General features: G+C 41.4%; 1 protein-coding gene and 1 long non-coding RNA gene across 10 annotated transcripts in view; one reads left to right on the forward strand and one right to left on the reverse strand.

Annotated features, from left to right (window-relative positions):
- Positions 1-340: 340 nt before the first annotated feature.
- Positions 341-17933, reverse strand: part of tbc1d1 (TBC1 (tre-2/USP6, BUB2, cdc16) domain family, member 1) — a 46170-nt gene continuing 28577 nt past the window's right edge. For all 7 annotated transcript variants that reach the window (XM_019359879.1, XM_005456850.4, XM_005456853.4 and 4 more), the window contains 9 exons: positions 14599-14784; positions 11520-11681; positions 10644-10802; positions 8051-8151; positions 7724-7867; positions 5664-5823; positions 4475-4644; positions 1844-2020; positions 341-1749 (listed from right to left, as the gene is read on the reverse strand). In XM_019359879.1, coding sequence (XP_019215424.1) covers positions 1546-1749; positions 1844-2020; positions 4475-4644; positions 5664-5823; positions 7724-7867; positions 8051-8151; positions 10644-10802; positions 11520-11681; positions 14599-14784 — 1463 coding nt within the window. In that variant the 3' untranslated portion in view covers positions 341-1545. The remainder of the gene's footprint in view (positions 1750-1843; positions 2021-4474; positions 4645-5663; positions 5824-7723; positions 7868-8050; positions 8152-10643; positions 10803-11519; positions 11682-14598; positions 14785-17933) is intronic.
- LOC112847065 (uncharacterized) lies at positions 10810-14652 on the forward strand. Of its 3 annotated transcripts, none has more exons than XR_003220386.1 (5): positions 10810-11319; positions 12499-12604; positions 12721-12926; positions 14354-14413; positions 14636-14652. It is a non-coding gene; the product is annotated as an uncharacterized LOC112847065 (long non-coding RNA). The 3 variants fall into 3 exon arrangements; XR_003220385.1 differs by having other exon boundaries at positions 12499-12525; XR_003220384.1 differs by lacking the exon at positions 12499-12604.

Genomic DNA, 17933 nt, shown 5'->3' on the forward strand with positions numbered 1-17933 from the left:
TGTCTTTTGTCTGGGGTCTTGCTGTTTGTGTTTTTTGCTTTCCTGTTTTATGTACCCACTCTCACACTACACGCATACTAACAGGGTCACAACTTGCCCGAGCACGCCGCTTCTCCAACGTCAGGAGTTCTTGTTAACAAACACGTGTCTTTGTTTTAAGTACGGTGTACAACGCACGTCTATATACTGGAAACCTTATATCGGTATTCAAAAATGACTGGCATGTTTAGACAGGAGGTGGTAGAATCTATACATCTGACATCATGTTGGTCTGGAGTGCAACACACTCACTCACACTCACTCACTCACACACACACACAAAGAGAGCTGGCTTCAGACGTGCTGGAAGAATATGAAATGTATTTTAAAGTACAGAATAGCAATAATCATAGTAAAACAGAACATGTGCAAAGAGAGTCAGGGGTAAAAGAAAAATATCTTTACAGTGTAAACCGACAGGTTTGTTGCAATCAGTGAGAACATTGACACGCAGTAACATTCAAACACTCACGTACAGGCACACCAAGCTGCAGCTCGGGCTGAAGAATTCAGTATGTTGCATACAGTAAATGATTTACAGGTGACAGATTGTCTCAACAGCAGAAGTTTTCCTCTTTAAAGTTAGCGTCTTTTGCCGTAATTTTGAGTGGCTCCTCAGTAAATGTGTGGACTTCCCCTCGCTGGAGCGGGACGGCTAGGCTTTCAGATTTTTCCCATCAATGCAGATGAATTGACGTGTGTTTAAAGGTGAAACAACAGGATGTGAAATGAACTGGATTTATTGTGTTGCTTTTCCTGGAAGCTGCTGTAACTTCAATGAAGTTCAAATTGCGCAGGGCCAGGAAAGCCTAGGAAGAATCAAAAATAGTTCACCCCTGATCTCAGAATATGAGCACCATCATCAAACCTAACATCATTTAGCCGATGTTATATTTAACCTTTGCATTACAAAAACCCCCAAAACATTTTGCTGCTGTTTATTTCTTCACCCATCCCTTCATCTCACCTGCTTCTTATAATCTCATTTTCTTTGGGAGGAACTTGTGTTTCTTAATTATTGTGATATTTGTAACAGTGCTCTGAATACTGCAGAGTGGAGTCTTTGTTCTACAAGCTTGCTGTACACTTTTTGCTGCATCCAAAAACACAAACAAACACCATTTATCACACACACACATACACACACACACACACACACACACACAGGTGCAAAAGTATTTTGTTTAACAGCCGAGGCCCGGCGGGACAGTCAGCGCCATCTTTGGGGATTATTTATGTTTATTTATTAGAGCACAGGAAGAGAGTACTATCCTTCAACCTCAATCCCATTTCTGCCACTATTTCCACTCCTGCTTCCATTTTAACGTCTGTCCTTTTATCATCATCATCATCATCATCATTATTATTATTAAAACATTCCAGAGGCGGCAGGATCGAGGCAGAGACTCATTAATCGACCCTCGCCAGCAGGTGAAGCAGCGAGTCCACAGTCCTGCTATCGTGCTGCTCTCTGCCCTCCAGCTTTGATGCTGCTGTGACTGTCTGTCAGACGGACAGTGAAGGCAGCGCCTGTCCGTCGGAGTTGGCGTTTATCCCGAGGCTGGTGAGGAGGCCCTGGAGGTGTGTGATGGTGTTCAGCAGCTGCTTCTTCTCCTCCTCCAGTGCAGAAACCTGCTCCTTCAGCTGCCCCTCTACCTGGGCCAAAGCCTCCACTCGACTCTCCAGGTTGCACACTCGAGCGTGGGACACCTGGGTGAGAACAACGAGGGAGCGGTGACCTAATGGAACAAAGAACGAGCAAAGGCAGCTTCTTCTTCTTTTGTGCAAGCGTGTGTGTGCGTACCTGCAGCTCCTCAAGCAGGTCGAGGTTCTGCTGTCGGAGGCTCTGATTGGTCCTCTCCAGCTGCGCGGCTCGCTGCTGCTGGTTGAGGGTCGGGGGCGTGTCCAGCAGCTCATCCTGCAACACGTGGTACTCCACCTCATAGGCTTGGAGCTGCTTGGACACATCCATCTCACAAACCTGAAGCAGAGGCATTTAATAACTCTCAGCTGGGTGAACATTTGAACTGCTTGGAAACAGAAGACTGAAGTATTTTAAATCGTGTTTCCATCGTGTCACACCATCATAAAAGAATGTATGTGAGGAGGATATAAAAGGAATATGACCAGGTTAAAAGTGAGTTTAATTGTTATTTTTACTGATTTGATTGATCTACAACTCTTGCTTTGGCTTTGTAACTATTAAACTGAGTAATAATGGAAACTCAAAGTACTCCACAAAAACAGCACTGCTCCGTTTTGCTTGTGTTTAACACTGCTGTTTATAACCCGGCTCTCATAATTGAAGCTCGGTCGTTATTCCTAATTGTTCTCACCAAAGACAACACTTGGAGGCAGAAAACAAAAGCAGCCGCACAATCACACAATTCAACGAGACTTCAAACACATTCTGTTTAGAGCTGCTCATTAACTGAGATTTATCATATATATCTATATATTTAAAAAAAAATTTAAAAAATAGTTTTTTGCTCACGTGTATGCACTTTATTTCACTTAGGGCACTTTGTGTTTCTCAGCAAAATTACGTTATCATTACTCACAGCAATGGTGGTCAAAACTAGGAACAAAGCCTCGTGTGAAACTGGGGATGTTTACTCTACAATGTCAACACATTACACACACTGAGCAGGCTGCTGTTGTCCAGACCAAAGAATTTTTCACATTTCGGCATTACAAAACAATAAACTGACCTGGAGTCTCCACACATCCAGTATGTACACTCCCACTTTTCTTATTTTTTTTTTTTTCAGATGAAACTGTGAGTCATAACACATTTAACATAAACACAATCTGATATGAAAAAGTGGCACTGGAGGGAAAGTACCGGCAAGTAAGCAGTTTGCCATCTCATAGAAATTATAAGATAAGCGCATACCTGACCAAGACTATGAAATTTTCACCCACTCAAGTCGATCAACCTGAGAGCCCGATCTTACTGACGTGGTATTTTTCCAAATGGTGACGCATGAGGTAAAATTTACATGACTTCACACACACCCCACCCATCAGCTGCTCTCATCACTGTTGTAAAGGCAGGGTGTGGCTCGCCCTGATAGCCTCTGTCACTCAAGCAGGATATCATTCTCCTTTGTCTCATTTCATCATGAAGCCATTAAATTGTTCCCTTCAACTGCTGCGAGTTGTAAAACCAGATCTCAAAATGAAACATCTGTTCAGTGAACTTAGTAAAAATGTTTTAATAGTTTCGTGAGCTCATTTAGAGCAAAAGCTTTACAAGAGCTAATCTGATGTGCTCAGTGCCTAATAAAGCAGATATCAGCAGGACAGTAACGAGACTTTGGTGTTCAAGACTTCAAGTCTCCTGTCTGTAGTCAACTTGTAGTCTGAGTACTATTGACCAATTGCGTTTGAGCAGGATTTGGTTAAACGAAGGTAAACATCTGATAATCGCTGGTTATCTTGTGAATGAAGTCTGGTATGAGTGTGAGTAAAGGCACAAAGTCGCCAAAATAAACTGCAGGAGGACCACCAGGAAATTTTTTTTATAACAAACCTCACAGCTGAACATGGAGGACATTTCAAAGACAAACAAAGGCAAACTGGCTAAAGCTAAAGCTATCCAGAGCTCAGAGCCAGCCACAAGCCAGCAGCCTCGGTATGAGCAACGGATCAAAGATGTTATGAGAAGAATTATGGAGATAAATGAAAACGATTTTAAATTATATAAATCTTCTCCGCCTCCTTTTATCTGCTAAGCTAAAAGGTTTCAGGTAAAGGTTTCACACCTGTACCTGAAACCTAGGGCACAACTTTCCAGCAGCAGAGCATTTATTTTAAGTTTTTGCCTGTTTTCCTGCAACTCACCGCAGTTTGGGGGGGAAACTGAATGTTTAATCATTTATTTTAATATGAAAGTAAAACTTTGCATTGAAGACGAGCTGATTTTTGCCATCTGTTAAATATAGTTCTTAGAAAGAAAACTGAAAGCTGCAAAAATCTGTAGCATTAAGTCACACAGGAAATACTGGATAGGCATTCCTCTGTTTTCACATACGAAGTTCAGATCATTTTAAACAGAATGTTTGTGTTATAAAGGCATAAAATTGTGCAACTGGACAAAGATCAGTATTTTTGTCACACCGGTTGTTGTAGAATCAGTGTTTCTGCATCTTCAACCATAGAAAAGACCACATATCAAGAGTCTACGGTAATAGAAAACACTGAAAAAAAGAAGAAGGTACTTTTTACCGCTGACTAACATTTGTCTAGAATAGTTATGCATCACTCTCTCTTTAAAATGAAAGTACATACGTACATTGTGAACACATATTTCTTTAGGAATTCACAGAGAAAGTCTTTCTCACTGTCCTACATCCAACTAGTTGTTAGTTTTGGTCAATTCTTAGAGTTTGTTTCAAACATGAAAATGAAAAATCACGCCAGACCATCTAACCTGGTTGATGGTTTTCTCCATCTGTACGAGGCCCAGGTTGGGTAGCATGGTCTTGATGAAATCCACGATAGACTCCAAGCTGTCATGCTGCAGGATCAGAGGCTTGTGGCTCCCCAGCAGGCTTAAGGCCACCTTGAAGATGACCTCTGACCCCTGCAGGAACAACATATCTGACAGAGGACAAAAAGGAAGGATAAGTTACGGAGGCAAGGGAGGGAAAAACCCAAAAAACAAAGGGAAAGGAGGCTGGAAAAGGCTCTAGCGTGACGACACTCTTAAATTACATATTGTAAAAATCAATACTGACAGGTGCTGACAGCAGAGCTTACCCTGTTTAATGGCAACTTAAAGGCTCATTAATGGGAAGAATGATTTGACGTCAGCAGAAAACGTTTAAGCAAACATAAATATAGGCCAGTGTGAATCCGCAGAGCCAGAGAGCATTTGTGTGTGTATACTGTGAATACATCAGGGTGTGGTAAGGGTTAGGCAGGATTGCATGAGATCATACAGAAGATTAAGGAATGGCAGCAGAGGTGTGGGCCCCACAGATGATATCAAAGACCTGACAGTGCAAATGTGATGGCCGCTAAGCGCAACACACGCACGTGCACGTGCACGTCAACACACACAAATGAAGTGTTATGCTCAGATGAGCACAAGGAGCCAGTGAGTCTGGTTCAGTGACTGAGTACTATGTAAGAAATTAGGCGTGAAAACAACAGTGCGGAAGGAATGAGGTAGAGAGAAAGGCAACTGCAGAAAACATATACCCTCTGTGGGCGTGATGGTATTTACACAAATGATGAAAAGGTCACTTAACAGATAAACAATAACTGTAACTGACTTATACAAGTCTCAGTGTGTGCATGACTCAATTGAATCCTTTACTTTACCAGAAGTCCCTCCCCATCTCCCTCACCAAACTGTCAGGATTATAGTACTACTTATCTTCAATCAGAGTTACTAAAATTTCATTTAGCTCCGACAATTTCCTTTCAGCATTTTGAGTTCAAGATCTAATTAGACGAGTTACCTAGGGAGTAGAGATAACTAAACATCACTGTAAGCGCCCCGTCATCCTTTTTCCCATCATGCGTCAATACCGCTGTGCTTCTATCAGGAAGAAGAAACAACTTGGCGACCCAGCAAATCCACTGTGCAGAAATAGAAAGCCTTCAAAGCTTACCAAAAACTCTGGCCACAAACCCGAGGGGAAAGTGTGAGGCGAAGACCGTGAGGAACCAGGGGGTGGCGTATAAGCTGGGCCCGATCTCCTGCTGCTCCAGGTGGCTGTAAAGATCCCTGTGATAGTCATGAAGCAGCCGCGACAGCTGGTACATCTGGATCTGAGAGGAGCAACAGCACTCTTTTATTATTTCACACATGCTTTAAAAGCTGGATTTGTTGTACATGAACATTTGTAGGATTTTAATAGAGGGTATTCAGGAAGACAAACGTATTGGTAAATAATGGAAAGATGTTTTTTTTTTTTCCCCTTAAGTTTATGACGCAAACACAAGTTTAAGAATGGACCAATAACACGACACCTTATTTTGAGATCACCTCCTTGGAGGGTAAAACGAGGGCTTCCTGTGCGGTATGACAATTATTTTTTTAAGCAATTTTTCACTTATCATTAATGAGCCACTCAGTTCATTCACAATAGCAAAGTATAGAGTATTGCAGTAAATGTGAATACGTTCCTAACTCTCTCATACAAAGTGCTGCGGTGAGGTCATATCAATTTGTCTTTCTACAGAGCAACTAAAACGTTATCCGTGGTAGATCACATCCACACCAAGTTTATTGAAGGTGCCTCATTTAAAGTGGTATAAGAAATACGTTTTGATTAGATTAATGTTAAACTGAAATGCTGACAACAGTGACACTGAAACTAGTAAGGGTACACTATGGGAAATGGCCTTTTTACCAGTGCAGATGTCATTTAAGTGTATGCTGCTGCCTCACTGTGTATTATCGTCAATTAACACTCGAAGAGAACAACACAGTTTATTTTTAAAACCATCTTTAATTAAATTTCACGTTATTTATGATCGGGATTAGCCACATGAGTCTTTGTACACAAGGATGGGAAAAACTATTATGCACCTCACAGGTGAAGCAGACTTCAGAACTTTCAGGTTAGGCCTCAGCCACACAGGGCGGTTGTTGGCTGCTTGGCAACCACTATTCCTGGGTGAAAATGAGTATGCAACCAGTTGCATGAGGTTCCTTGCAGTTACTATGAAATCAGTCACACAGACCTAGAGTATACTCAGTGATCCTGTGGCCACCACGGACCTCAAGGGAAAAATGTGTATACCTCAACCAGCTGGTGAGTAGCTGCTGGTTGCCACTGAGTGAAATTGGTCACAAAGAGCTACATGGTGCTGCCGTAAAAGCTTGTAATCACTTTGGTTAACAGCAGATTGTCCCAGTTGGCACAGTTTGTGTGGAAGAACCTGCCTCACTCCGTCCCTAGCATCCTCCTCATATTTGCTTTGACAATACAGAATTTCTCGTTTTGACCTCAAAAATCACAAAATGATTGATGAGTTATTATCTGGTTTTGTTCACTCACTGTAAGATGGGGGATTCTTCACAAGATGCGTGTATAACGTTCACAAAGTGGAACGCTGTCAAAGACCTTTTGGATTTATTAATTAAGGATCATAAGCACGAAGATCATAACAGCACTGTTCGTTCGTATTCATAGTTTGAAGCTTGAGAAAAAGCAACAGTCTTGTGCAATATTATTGTAGAGTATGCTGCATGCTGTACTAACATTTTACCTTCCAGGACTCCCTGGATTAGCTCACAAGCTTTTTATTGGTACGCAACCTGCGCTTGAATTCAGGAACAAAATACATGATGTTTAGCATGAAAACAACATTGTTTAGCATTTAACCATAGTATGTAGCTCTTTTGATTTTAGTTCTATCAAAAGATGAAATTCAATTCCACACTGGAATTCAAAACCAATGACGTAGTTATCTGTAACACGAGCCCTATTTACCAACATTGTGGTGAGTACTAATGCAACTAAATTCCAATGCCAACCAAGCACTGAGACCATGTCTCAACCTCACCAACGCTCCAGCGGCCATTAATTTACTGATTTTGTTTGAAAACAAAAACATAAGCCGACGTGTCATCTACAAAAAGTATTTAAGAAAGGGAAACATAATGTAGATTAAGTTGTTTTGGGACACTGAGAAGAGAATATTGTGTGGGTGAACACTGTACCTGCAGGATAATCATGTCAGGCCTGTACTGTTTGCGGAGCCCAGCATCGTACATTAGAAATTTGAGCATGTTGAAGGCGTCTTCTTCCCCCATGTGTAAAAGCAGCACTCCAGCGATGAAGGACAGGCCCTGGCAGTATCCCACCTACAACAACGACAACCACAAACTTGATGCCGACAACACAGGGGAGGGAAAACATCTCAAGTCTAAAAGACAGGTAACAGCTGGCTTTTTTTTTTCTTCCTTTTTCCACTGAATATCAAAAGAAACATGCAGAATGAAAGAGGAGAAAGGCAGAAATAAAGCAAAAACAGAATTAAATGATACCTCAGGGTCAAGCAGTGAGTAGGCTTTCAGGATATTATAGAGAGACAGCTGTCCTGCCCCCAGCTGGGCTTGGAAATATGGATGTGTAGGAAAAGTACGACCTGGAAGAGAAGAGCGGAGCGGCATATTATCTCTCAGCAACGTCCGTATTTTGCATTAAATATTATTTCAGACTAAGCATCTATCTGCTGCACCAGATACGCAGTCGAAAAAAAAACTGACACAGTTGTAGAAGTGTAACATTTTCTTCTCATGGTTTATTTTAATTCGCTCTATTCTATTCAGCAGCATCTGGGTGTGTCCATGTTTCTGAACAAAGCATATACACTGCTGAACTTCGCTGTGGATGCAGAACTTCTCACTTTGCTGTTGATGTTAAAAAGGAGCTCAGTGCAGCTGCGTGCACGTACTCTTTTGGAGCAAACATGCTTACAAACAGGTTCTTGAGAAGCGCACAGATGAATGAAGCTTTTTAAAGAGAACCAATCCCCATGCTTGAGAGGCTTAACGTGCATTAGTGGATCGGACGTGTATGTTTCAAAAATGACAATAAGGAATGTACTCCATTAAAAAAAAAACAAAAAAGCACTCTAAGCAAGGACAGACTAGTAATTGGCAGGTGTGTGTCAGGGGACTGAGGACTTGATTTACAGTTTGTGATGTGAGGTTTTAGAGAACAGAATGAAAACAGTGTGAGTGTATATTAAAGGAATGTGCGAGGGGGATTTAAGCTGGTGAACATAATGTCATGACTCCCTCCCCTGCCTGGAGGAAAGTGTGTCTATTCTGCTACATAATAGGTGTGGGAATGCGATGCGTTACACACCTACATGCTAAACCTAATCAAAAAAAATCCCTCTTTTGCTTGTTTATGTGAAGGAAATAGCCTTGAGCTGCCATAAATCTTCTACCTGCATTCTTTTTTTTTGTGGCTCCAGTGTGACAAACACTGTGTGTTTGTCACACTGCATATAACACCTTTATATTAGGCCATGTACGCAAACCGCCAGTTTGTATGTGTACGCCGTTACAGCTGTCCCTGCCCTATTAGATGTAGAGTAAATAACATGAAAAACACAGGGTCAAAAGCAAAAACTGAGGGAGGGGCAGCGCTACAGGGACAGATCTGTGGGTGGATGTGTCTATGTATATATGTGGGTGTTATATGGGTGGGGTGTAGGTAGTGAGTGTATGTGGGTTTTTGGGTGGGAGGTGTTGGGAGCATTTAAGGGAGAAAGTGTTAAAATGAGGTTTGACAAATACAATAGAATATATGCAGTTTGTGTGGCGTTTGCTATGTACATTTGACTTCTTAGTATCACGCAGAAGGAAATTTACATTTTTGACAATACTTGTCAAAGAATGACCATAAACCGGTGGGAACGATGAGGTGTTTGGCTACGTGAATTTATAAACGTCGCACACGCCACACAAAGAGACTGACAAATTGATTATTTAAAAGCAACAGTTCTACTAAAATCTTGCATTTTCTTTTCCTTTATGCACTGTAGCTACAGAGTAGTGACTATGCTTGGTATGCATGCTGACTGAAGCGCCAAACAAAAGGATTAGAGAGGCTCCTGTGCTCAGAATCAGCTGTTGCACCTACATTAAAGGTTATAGATGTTACAGGGTATGACGACAAAGAATCAGACACTTTACTTTCTAAGTAAATATGGCTCTTAAACCATTAAAGGCATTCTCCTTATAGCCTTTCAGCTTGCTTGTTATGTTTGGCTCACTCTTTGGAAGTCTCATTCTGAACACCTGAAGGTGCAAATCTGTGATACACACTGTCAAAACAGCAACTCTTCAACCCAGATTTCATTTTGGGAAAGTGAAAGAAGACACAGGGAACCAAAGGTGCAATGATTATATAGCTGTAGCCAAAAAAAAGAAAAAAAGAGATTTGACAGTTTGTGCTGCATGTTCAAGCTGAGACACCTCTGGGTCATTCCAGTAGAACTCGACACTGACTGTCTAAACACAAAAACACAAATGATGCTCCTGATTGGGCTTCAGTGTTACAAGATCAGGTCACGAGGAAACTGCCAATGTGAATCTGCAAGTGGTCTAAGTGTGACTGTCAGGGAGTCATCCAAATGTAGCAGAAGAGCATAAATAAGAACAGAAAAAAAGGCAATGGAAATAACAATCAAGTTTAGCTCAAGAGTTTTTTTTTTGTTTTTAAATTACAGGTTCTTCAACAGGAAGCCTGCAGGCCAACGATCACCAGTGGTAATCAGGGGTTAAAATGGGATTAATAATGTGTTGGCAGTGTTTGTGGCATACATAGCATTTCGAGAAAATCTATTATTTAAAGAAACAACCAACGTACATTTAGCTGTAAAAGAAAGTGTGTAGGCATTTTATGCATACAACGGCTGCAATTAGATTTAAGTTATTAGACTTAACTGACGACATAAAATGTGTTTATTTATTTACTGTTTTGAATTAGACTGTGATTTGTAAAATACACACATTGTTAAAAATCACTTTTGTGACATTGACGACATGGGAAAGTGAATGTACCAGCCACAATTAGATAACCCACACGCAGTTTAACCCTGCATGTTAACCGTGCATGCATTACCTAGGTCGATGAGGATGGCATGTTGCTGTGAGGTGAGTTGTTTCAGCAGCTCTTTGTATGGAGTGTGATTAGAAGGGGGCCGGGAAGGGACTGTCTGTCTGAGCCGGTACTGTTCGGCGAGAAACTTCCAGATCTCTCCTCTGTGCTGCCTTGGGACACCTGCCAGACAATGATAAAGGAAGGAGAGGGTGATGAGCACAAACGTGGGACAGAAAGCTACCATGTTGAGTGAAACGCGTCAGCCATGTCCAAAGGGATTTCAACCCTTCTTGAGTTATTAACTATTTGTACATGCCTGTAGAACTTAGTAACATAAGTTGTCTCCATCATAACTTTAATCTACTGATATCTCGAGCATCGTTCAATCACTGCTTGCCCGCTTCTTGCATGCAAAATTTACTCTCAGCTTCCTGTCAGATGGATTATCCAGCTTGTATCCCTAATTCACCAGGTTCTCAGACTGCTATTTGTTATATGGCGACCTTTCTGTGTGTAAATACGTGTGTTGGACTCGTTGTTCGAGGCCGTGTGCACAGTAGATAACCTTCCTGTCCACGGTGCAGAACATGCTGATACTAGAAAATGGACAGAACAAAAAGGCCTGATGATTAGAGACACGCACCAGAGATAAAAATGTCAAAGGAAATAGACACCGAGTTCACTCTGCGCAAAAACAGTGAGTAGAATACTTCATGGAATTCAGTCACCTCGCTTTTGCCACATTTTAAAAAACAGTTATGAAGATAAGTTACAGTTTTTGGAGCTTTGTGCGTTAAGGTTTGGTCAATATTTGCAAATCTCTGCTGATTTTAAGAAGAATAAACATTTCCAGGAGGAACTGATATAGAGTGTGTGTTTGTGGAGCCAAGTGTGTACCTTGTGCAACTGCAGTATGTATGGTCTCAGCGTCAAATTTGACCTTTGCCCTCCCAGGAGTTCCTAGCATTTTCTCCCACACCAGCGTGACCTCCTTCAGACACGGAGTGATTTCTTCATAGTCCAACTTCAGGCGCTTGTTCTGCAGATCGTTCTCTGATGCTACAAACACAAACACACAAACAACGCATGTGAGAAAAAGCAACAACACTGTGCGTTTGCTGGTGGAGCTGAGGTGTTAGGACTAGGTTTCTGAGAACTATTTGAGCGCATCATCTCATCATTATGTGCGCTGTTCAAAACTCTCGAAATTATGCGCTATCAATTTCAGTTTGGTTTTGCGTATTAAAATGAGCCTCACACAGCACCCGTGCACTTTCATAAATTACTAATCCTGACTTTCGTTCGCTCTTTGTTGTGGCAAAGTGATGAGCAGAAACATGCAGCTGCACTGCATTAATACACTTCTCTGCAAAGGCCAGAAGATACAAGTGATAGTGAGTGAAAAAAAAGAAAAGAAAATCACTAAACAAGGGTGACAACTTGCTTGATGACTCCTCAGGTTCTTTAAGGAAGGTGTCCCCTTTACATGGGATTCAGAGTGCAATTTACTCTACTGTGGTTAACCATGCTGATTATAGAAACTTTACTGTCACTAGATCTGCTTTTATGGGTGTTTTTTTTTTCAACCCCTTCAAAGGAACATAAGACCACAGCTGTCTGTCCGAGCCTCCGCAACATCCTGTAGCTGGAATTCTCAATAGATCCCTTCAGTTAGTACAGAAAGTGTTGCTCTAAGCTATGAAATCCACAGCTTTAGCTCTTGTTTACGACCAACAGTCAAAAAATACCCCGAGGATGCCTTAATTTTCACATGGAGACACACATCTTCTAATTACCAATAACTGGAGACTTACATAATTGCAACATCCCCTTGATTTATGAAACTTTTTTGTTTGTTTTTTTTGGTTCGACGTAGAGGAAAACCCTCCCACTGGACTTTCAGGTTAGTACAGTTTACAAACCAAACAGAGAAACACAAACTGAATTCCGTTGCAACATGTTGACACCAGTGATCAAAGAAGGTGAGGGCACACCCAGCACCCCTCATCTGTTCCTCTCTCTATGACAACACCCTTCCTCTCTCCCTCCCCAAATCTCTTAGCCTAAAACCCATGTTTTCTCTCTTTTTTCTTCTCAGTCAATCCCACGTCTGTGTAGTCCCACCACCCTATCCCCCTGTGGACGCCCCCACCCTTTCCGCTCAAATGTGGTGTCCACCCAGTGACCAGCTGCAGCTTGGCTGCGCTCAGGAGAGTGATATCATCATTACAGGAGAGGACAGAGACAGAGACAGGAGGCCACCCATCGCAGCCGGCACTGCAAAGAACTCTAGGAAAATAAGGCGTAAGAGGAAAAAAAGGCTGAATGAATATTTAAAAAAAAAAAAAAAAAAAAGACTAGCAGCACAATTTTATTAAGCAAACTAAGAAATGTTATTTTAGGGCTGCTTTGAACTCACAAAATAAACGGTCTAAGGAAAAAAAAGCTGTATGAATGCCATTTATGAGACATAAAGCAGAAATGTAGAGGAATGACCTGGAAGGCGTAATCTAGATAATAATGGGAAAAAACGAATAGATGCTGAGGCTGTGGCTATGCCGTCTGTCTTATCATCTGTTCAGAGCAAGCAGTGTCTCGTCACTCAGGAGTGGCACACTGGCAGGAGCCCAGCTAGCACTCCTTCTCTTTCCTCTGTCTAGCCTTCTCCTTGTCTCCTACTTTCTTTTCTTTCTCTTTCACTGCCGCCGGAAAAAACTCCACCCTTGATAACACACAACAGGATAGGATAACCCACCCTGGAGCTGACAAAGATACGCACACATTGATGGACGCGCACGCGCGTGTTTTCATAGTTGACCCACAAACCAGGCGGTAGCGAGAGAGATAAACTCATAGAATGGAGGATACGGAGTCGGGCTCCGCCCAGACAAATAACGGACAGAAAGGTGGAGTGCACGCTGTGGGAGAATAAAACACAATAAAGCTACAGAGCGCCAAGAAAGCCGCCACACGCTGGCAATGTTTGAATTGGTGTGTGTGTGTGTGTGTGTGTGTGTATTGTAATCAGAGTGTCTGCGTGAGGCAGAATTGTGAGGCTGTGGTCCCAACTGTATTTTCTTTTTCTTACATCAATATTGACCGACATTCGTTAATCCACACTCAGGTGTAGCACCATGCGCTTGTCAATTTATGGTTCATAAACAGCGGCAGAGGTATGACACATGGCTAGATGGGTGTAGATATGAGCCAACTGGGTCAGGAAAAAGGTGGTGCACTTGGCACACCCTTAGATGTGCCTACCAGCAAGCACTTTTGGGCGCGCACGCACACACACACGCGATAACATGTTATATAACTTGATCATTTGTGGTTTGTGTTTTTAAATAAAGAAAAGTAGGTGTATACTCAATTTGCAAAGCTTTGTGAGCATACATTTGGAAAGGCGTGTTGCCAGTGTCTTAAACAAAGACTCATCCTACTTTTTAGCTTCCAGAGAAACCAACTCATTGCGTAGTCAATGACTACCCGATGAGCCAAGTGAAACAAACAGTACCTGCATGTTATCATGTAGACAGAGCAAATTCAGACAGAGCTGCAGTAATATTTAATACACCTCAAAATTTTTAGAGTTAAGGGCTAATAAAACACACTTTTTCACAGCAATAAAGCATCATTTGGCTCATCCAGTTTCTCTTATTTGTGTGCATTTCGTTTTGATGTGTACATCTCAAATTCAGGCAAACATTGATGTTTTTTCTCCACCTCAACAGGATGCTTGAGTAGCTGCTGCGTAGATTACGGGCTGAACACAACAACACTGAAATGCGATGGTAAAGTTTGATTATATGTCTCGCTGTAGAGAAGTTTATTTTAACTTCTCTGTTTAGGGTTATTTTTTAAGAGTTGTTACTTGTAAATATGAATAAATCTCAAAAGTCAGTGTGGGCTCATTGTGTGTATCTGTTTTTTTTGTTTGTTTGTTTGTTTTTTTAATCCCTTTATTCATCCAGCTCACCTTGTAGCTTCTGGTTTTCTCTCTCCATCCTCTGCAGGAGAATCTGCTGCAGGATGGCCTTCTTCCAGAGATCCCTCAGCTCCTCTTTGGTTCTCTTCGTCTTCTCCTCAGGCACCGGTCTCATTGCCGTGTCCCCAGATCCTCCACCCACGATCTGGCCCACAACCTGACAGGCATCAGACCCATCTTAAAGACATTTAAAAGATTATCATATTAGTTTACATTAGATTACGTTGCATAAGATGTTTACTGTAGCAAATGTAAAAAAGATCTTAATTTAGACTGAGAAATGTATCTTTAAAAACAGTTTTGTTTTGTTGAGCAAAAAAGCAATAAACACTCAAACCAAGTCATTTCAATTTAAAATGAAACAGACCCACAGTTCTGCGTTTGTGTGTTACATGTGTTGTGATTCTTTCACCATTAGCAATGACAATAAGCAAGACATTTACATTTCATTTACACTTCATTTACATTTGTTCAACACTTTACTTTGTTTACAGGTATGAACAAAACTTTTGTTCATACCTGACGGAGGCGAGTGTCAACTTCTTACTTTCATACGGGTTAGTATAAAAAGGAACAAAATCATCCTCTCTAAAAATTCAAGTAGCCTTCCAGACCCCTCTCTCTCTCTCTTTCGGTGAACCTCACGGACACTCATGCAAAACAACAAGAAAATGCTAAACATAGATGTATTTGACACAGTTGGGTGCAACACACAGACAGTAAAAAAAAAAAAAAAAAGTGTTTGTGTGACTCCACCTCAAAGTACAGGGTGGATCCCAAACCTCAAAATACCCTGTGTTGTTTAGAGGAAGGACATACCAACTATCCAGATAGCACTTCTCTTTCAGTTCGCAGGAATATCACGATTGAGCCTGATCACTAAAATACACACGCACACACATACCTTAGCCTAACTTAGGTATGCAAATCTGATGCTTATCTTGTCAAAGACTCTTCTGAGGAAAAACAAAAATATGTAAAGGTCACCTTTTCAATACTACAAAAACACTTACATGCGCATCACAATGGCGGGCTTTGTGTAAAACAAGTCTTATATTTGTGTAGTGATCATCTGTGTCAGAGAGTGTTTCTAAGACATGCTGAAACCAGCCGAGTCACCACACAAATTTATGGCTCTTCAGTTATAAAAGAGGTGAAGACAAAGCAAACTCATGGCTGACACACACAGAAAGACACTCAGACACACACACACACACACACACACGTGCACAACTCTCTTGACAGATTCATGTTTTTTACTAGAGAGCGACCGCTGCCGCAGTTTCAGCAGAGGACTGGTGACAATTTGTCTTTAGGTGAAAAAATGTCAAACTTTCAAACTGCAATACTTGATGACATTAATTCACCGCCCACTTACCCCAAATAACACTATAGTACTGCATATTCTTCATAAAAACATAAAAACTAACACACACACACACACACACACACACACACACACACACACACACACACACACACACACACACACACACACACTCTCTGGCACAAAGTGGCACAATCCACTCCCTGTGCAAACAACCTGGTCAGAACCAGGTTGCAGTACGCGCGCACACACACACACCATGCAAAGTGGGTCAACAAGGCTGGCGCTTTCCTCTGGCGCTGTCTATGTATGGACTGTCAACATGACCTTGAGGCACACTGCCACTTCCAGCAAAACACACACACACACACACACCACGCCCATGACCTCATGCATCTACGCACACACATAAATACACACCCAACAAGTTTAGCACTGCATTCAGCCAGCACAAAGCCCATCACACTGACTTGTTAAAAAAAAAAAAAAAAGCCCTGTTTTTCCCCTTCACTTGCTTGCAGTTGAGCGTCAAAGTAAACTTTGGCTGCACATTTCATTAACTGAAACATTTAACACGCTTTATTAAAGGGCAAATTCATGCAGAAAGACAGGACTTCACCAGTCTCTGCACATTCAGTGTTAAAGTGAAGAAAACAACCACATTAGTCCAACATACCAATCTGATTTTATGAAATACAATATCCACCCAACAGACTTCAATGGGGTGTGTGCATGAGTCAACATAATAATAGGAAAACTACATAATGTTACTTACTCCTGAGAAGAATACCACCTTTGTGAGGATTTAAATATTGCTGAAGGTGCACCGGGGAGGTATTATTTAACTGTATGGAAATCTTTGTAGCTGTAATGTGCTGTTAAAGCCACCATGCGTAACATTGGGAAACTGTGATCTTTGGCACCCCCCAGTGGTTAGATCACAAAAAGACGCTCTAGCCTTGGGACTAATATCTTGAGGGCCTCTTAGTTAACATTTTAATAACTTGTCTAGACAAAACAACCAACAGGCATTCTAGTTAACAACACATTATGTGCTGCACATACATGTCCAAACAACACTGACATCATGGGAGTGTAGGACGCCGCCAGTGCAAACTAGTGAAACTAGTTAGTCTCAATGAGTTTTTGAAAAGCAGCAATTTAGCAATTAGCCGATGAATCAAGGAGTCAGTGGACATAAAAAAAAACAATAAAATCATAATAATGCATGCATGCATGTTACTGAGAAAAACAGTGTACGCCCTGTTAGTCCAAGTCCTTTAATAACACAAAATAAACACTGACATAACAAAGTACAGAAAACACTTTTCTTCTTTTTATAAATAAAATGCACTGTGTGAGAAAACGGTTTTATATCAGCACACATGGATCACGCTTCCTTCCTGCTCAGTGCTTACTGGCATTACAGTGTGAGAAGCTCAACTATCTCAACTGTCAACACTTCTTCTGTCCTGAGTGCACCGTACATATAATTATGACACAGAATCCAAAGACATGCAAGCAGAAGCATGATTAAGACATGTCTAAAAGCTGAAATACAGGCATTTTTATGTCAACATATGTTGTGATTGATATTTCAAAGTTATCTGAAGTCAAAGCAACTGTTCACTACCCAAAGTTCTACAGTTTTCTACTTGTAACCGTCGTACCTCAAAGGTATTTGACGGAGCTGTCATTCCCCAGGCAACAATTACTTCTGTTTGCTCAAGGTTTTCAAGCTTTTAGGTGAATCTTCATTTTCAAGCATTCAAATAATCAACCAGCAGCATTAGACAGTGAAGGAATTTATACTGCAGTAACACAAAATTAACACTCCAGCAGAATAATCATCTAGTGCAGGGGTCCCCAACCCCCGGGCCACGGACTGGTACCTGTCCGTGAGTCATTTGGTGCCGGGCCATGAGAGTTGAGGCTCGGGTGTGAAATTTATGGTTTTCAGAGTTTTTATTGGTTTTAGAGTTTTAAAAAAAAATTGTTT

This window comes from Oreochromis niloticus, linkage group LG6, assembly GCF_001858045.2.
Source record: "Oreochromis niloticus isolate F11D_XX linkage group LG6, O_niloticus_UMD_NMBU, whole genome shotgun sequence".
In the NCBI taxonomy this organism is placed as follows: Eukaryota; Metazoa; Chordata; class Actinopteri; order Cichliformes; family Cichlidae; genus Oreochromis; species Oreochromis niloticus.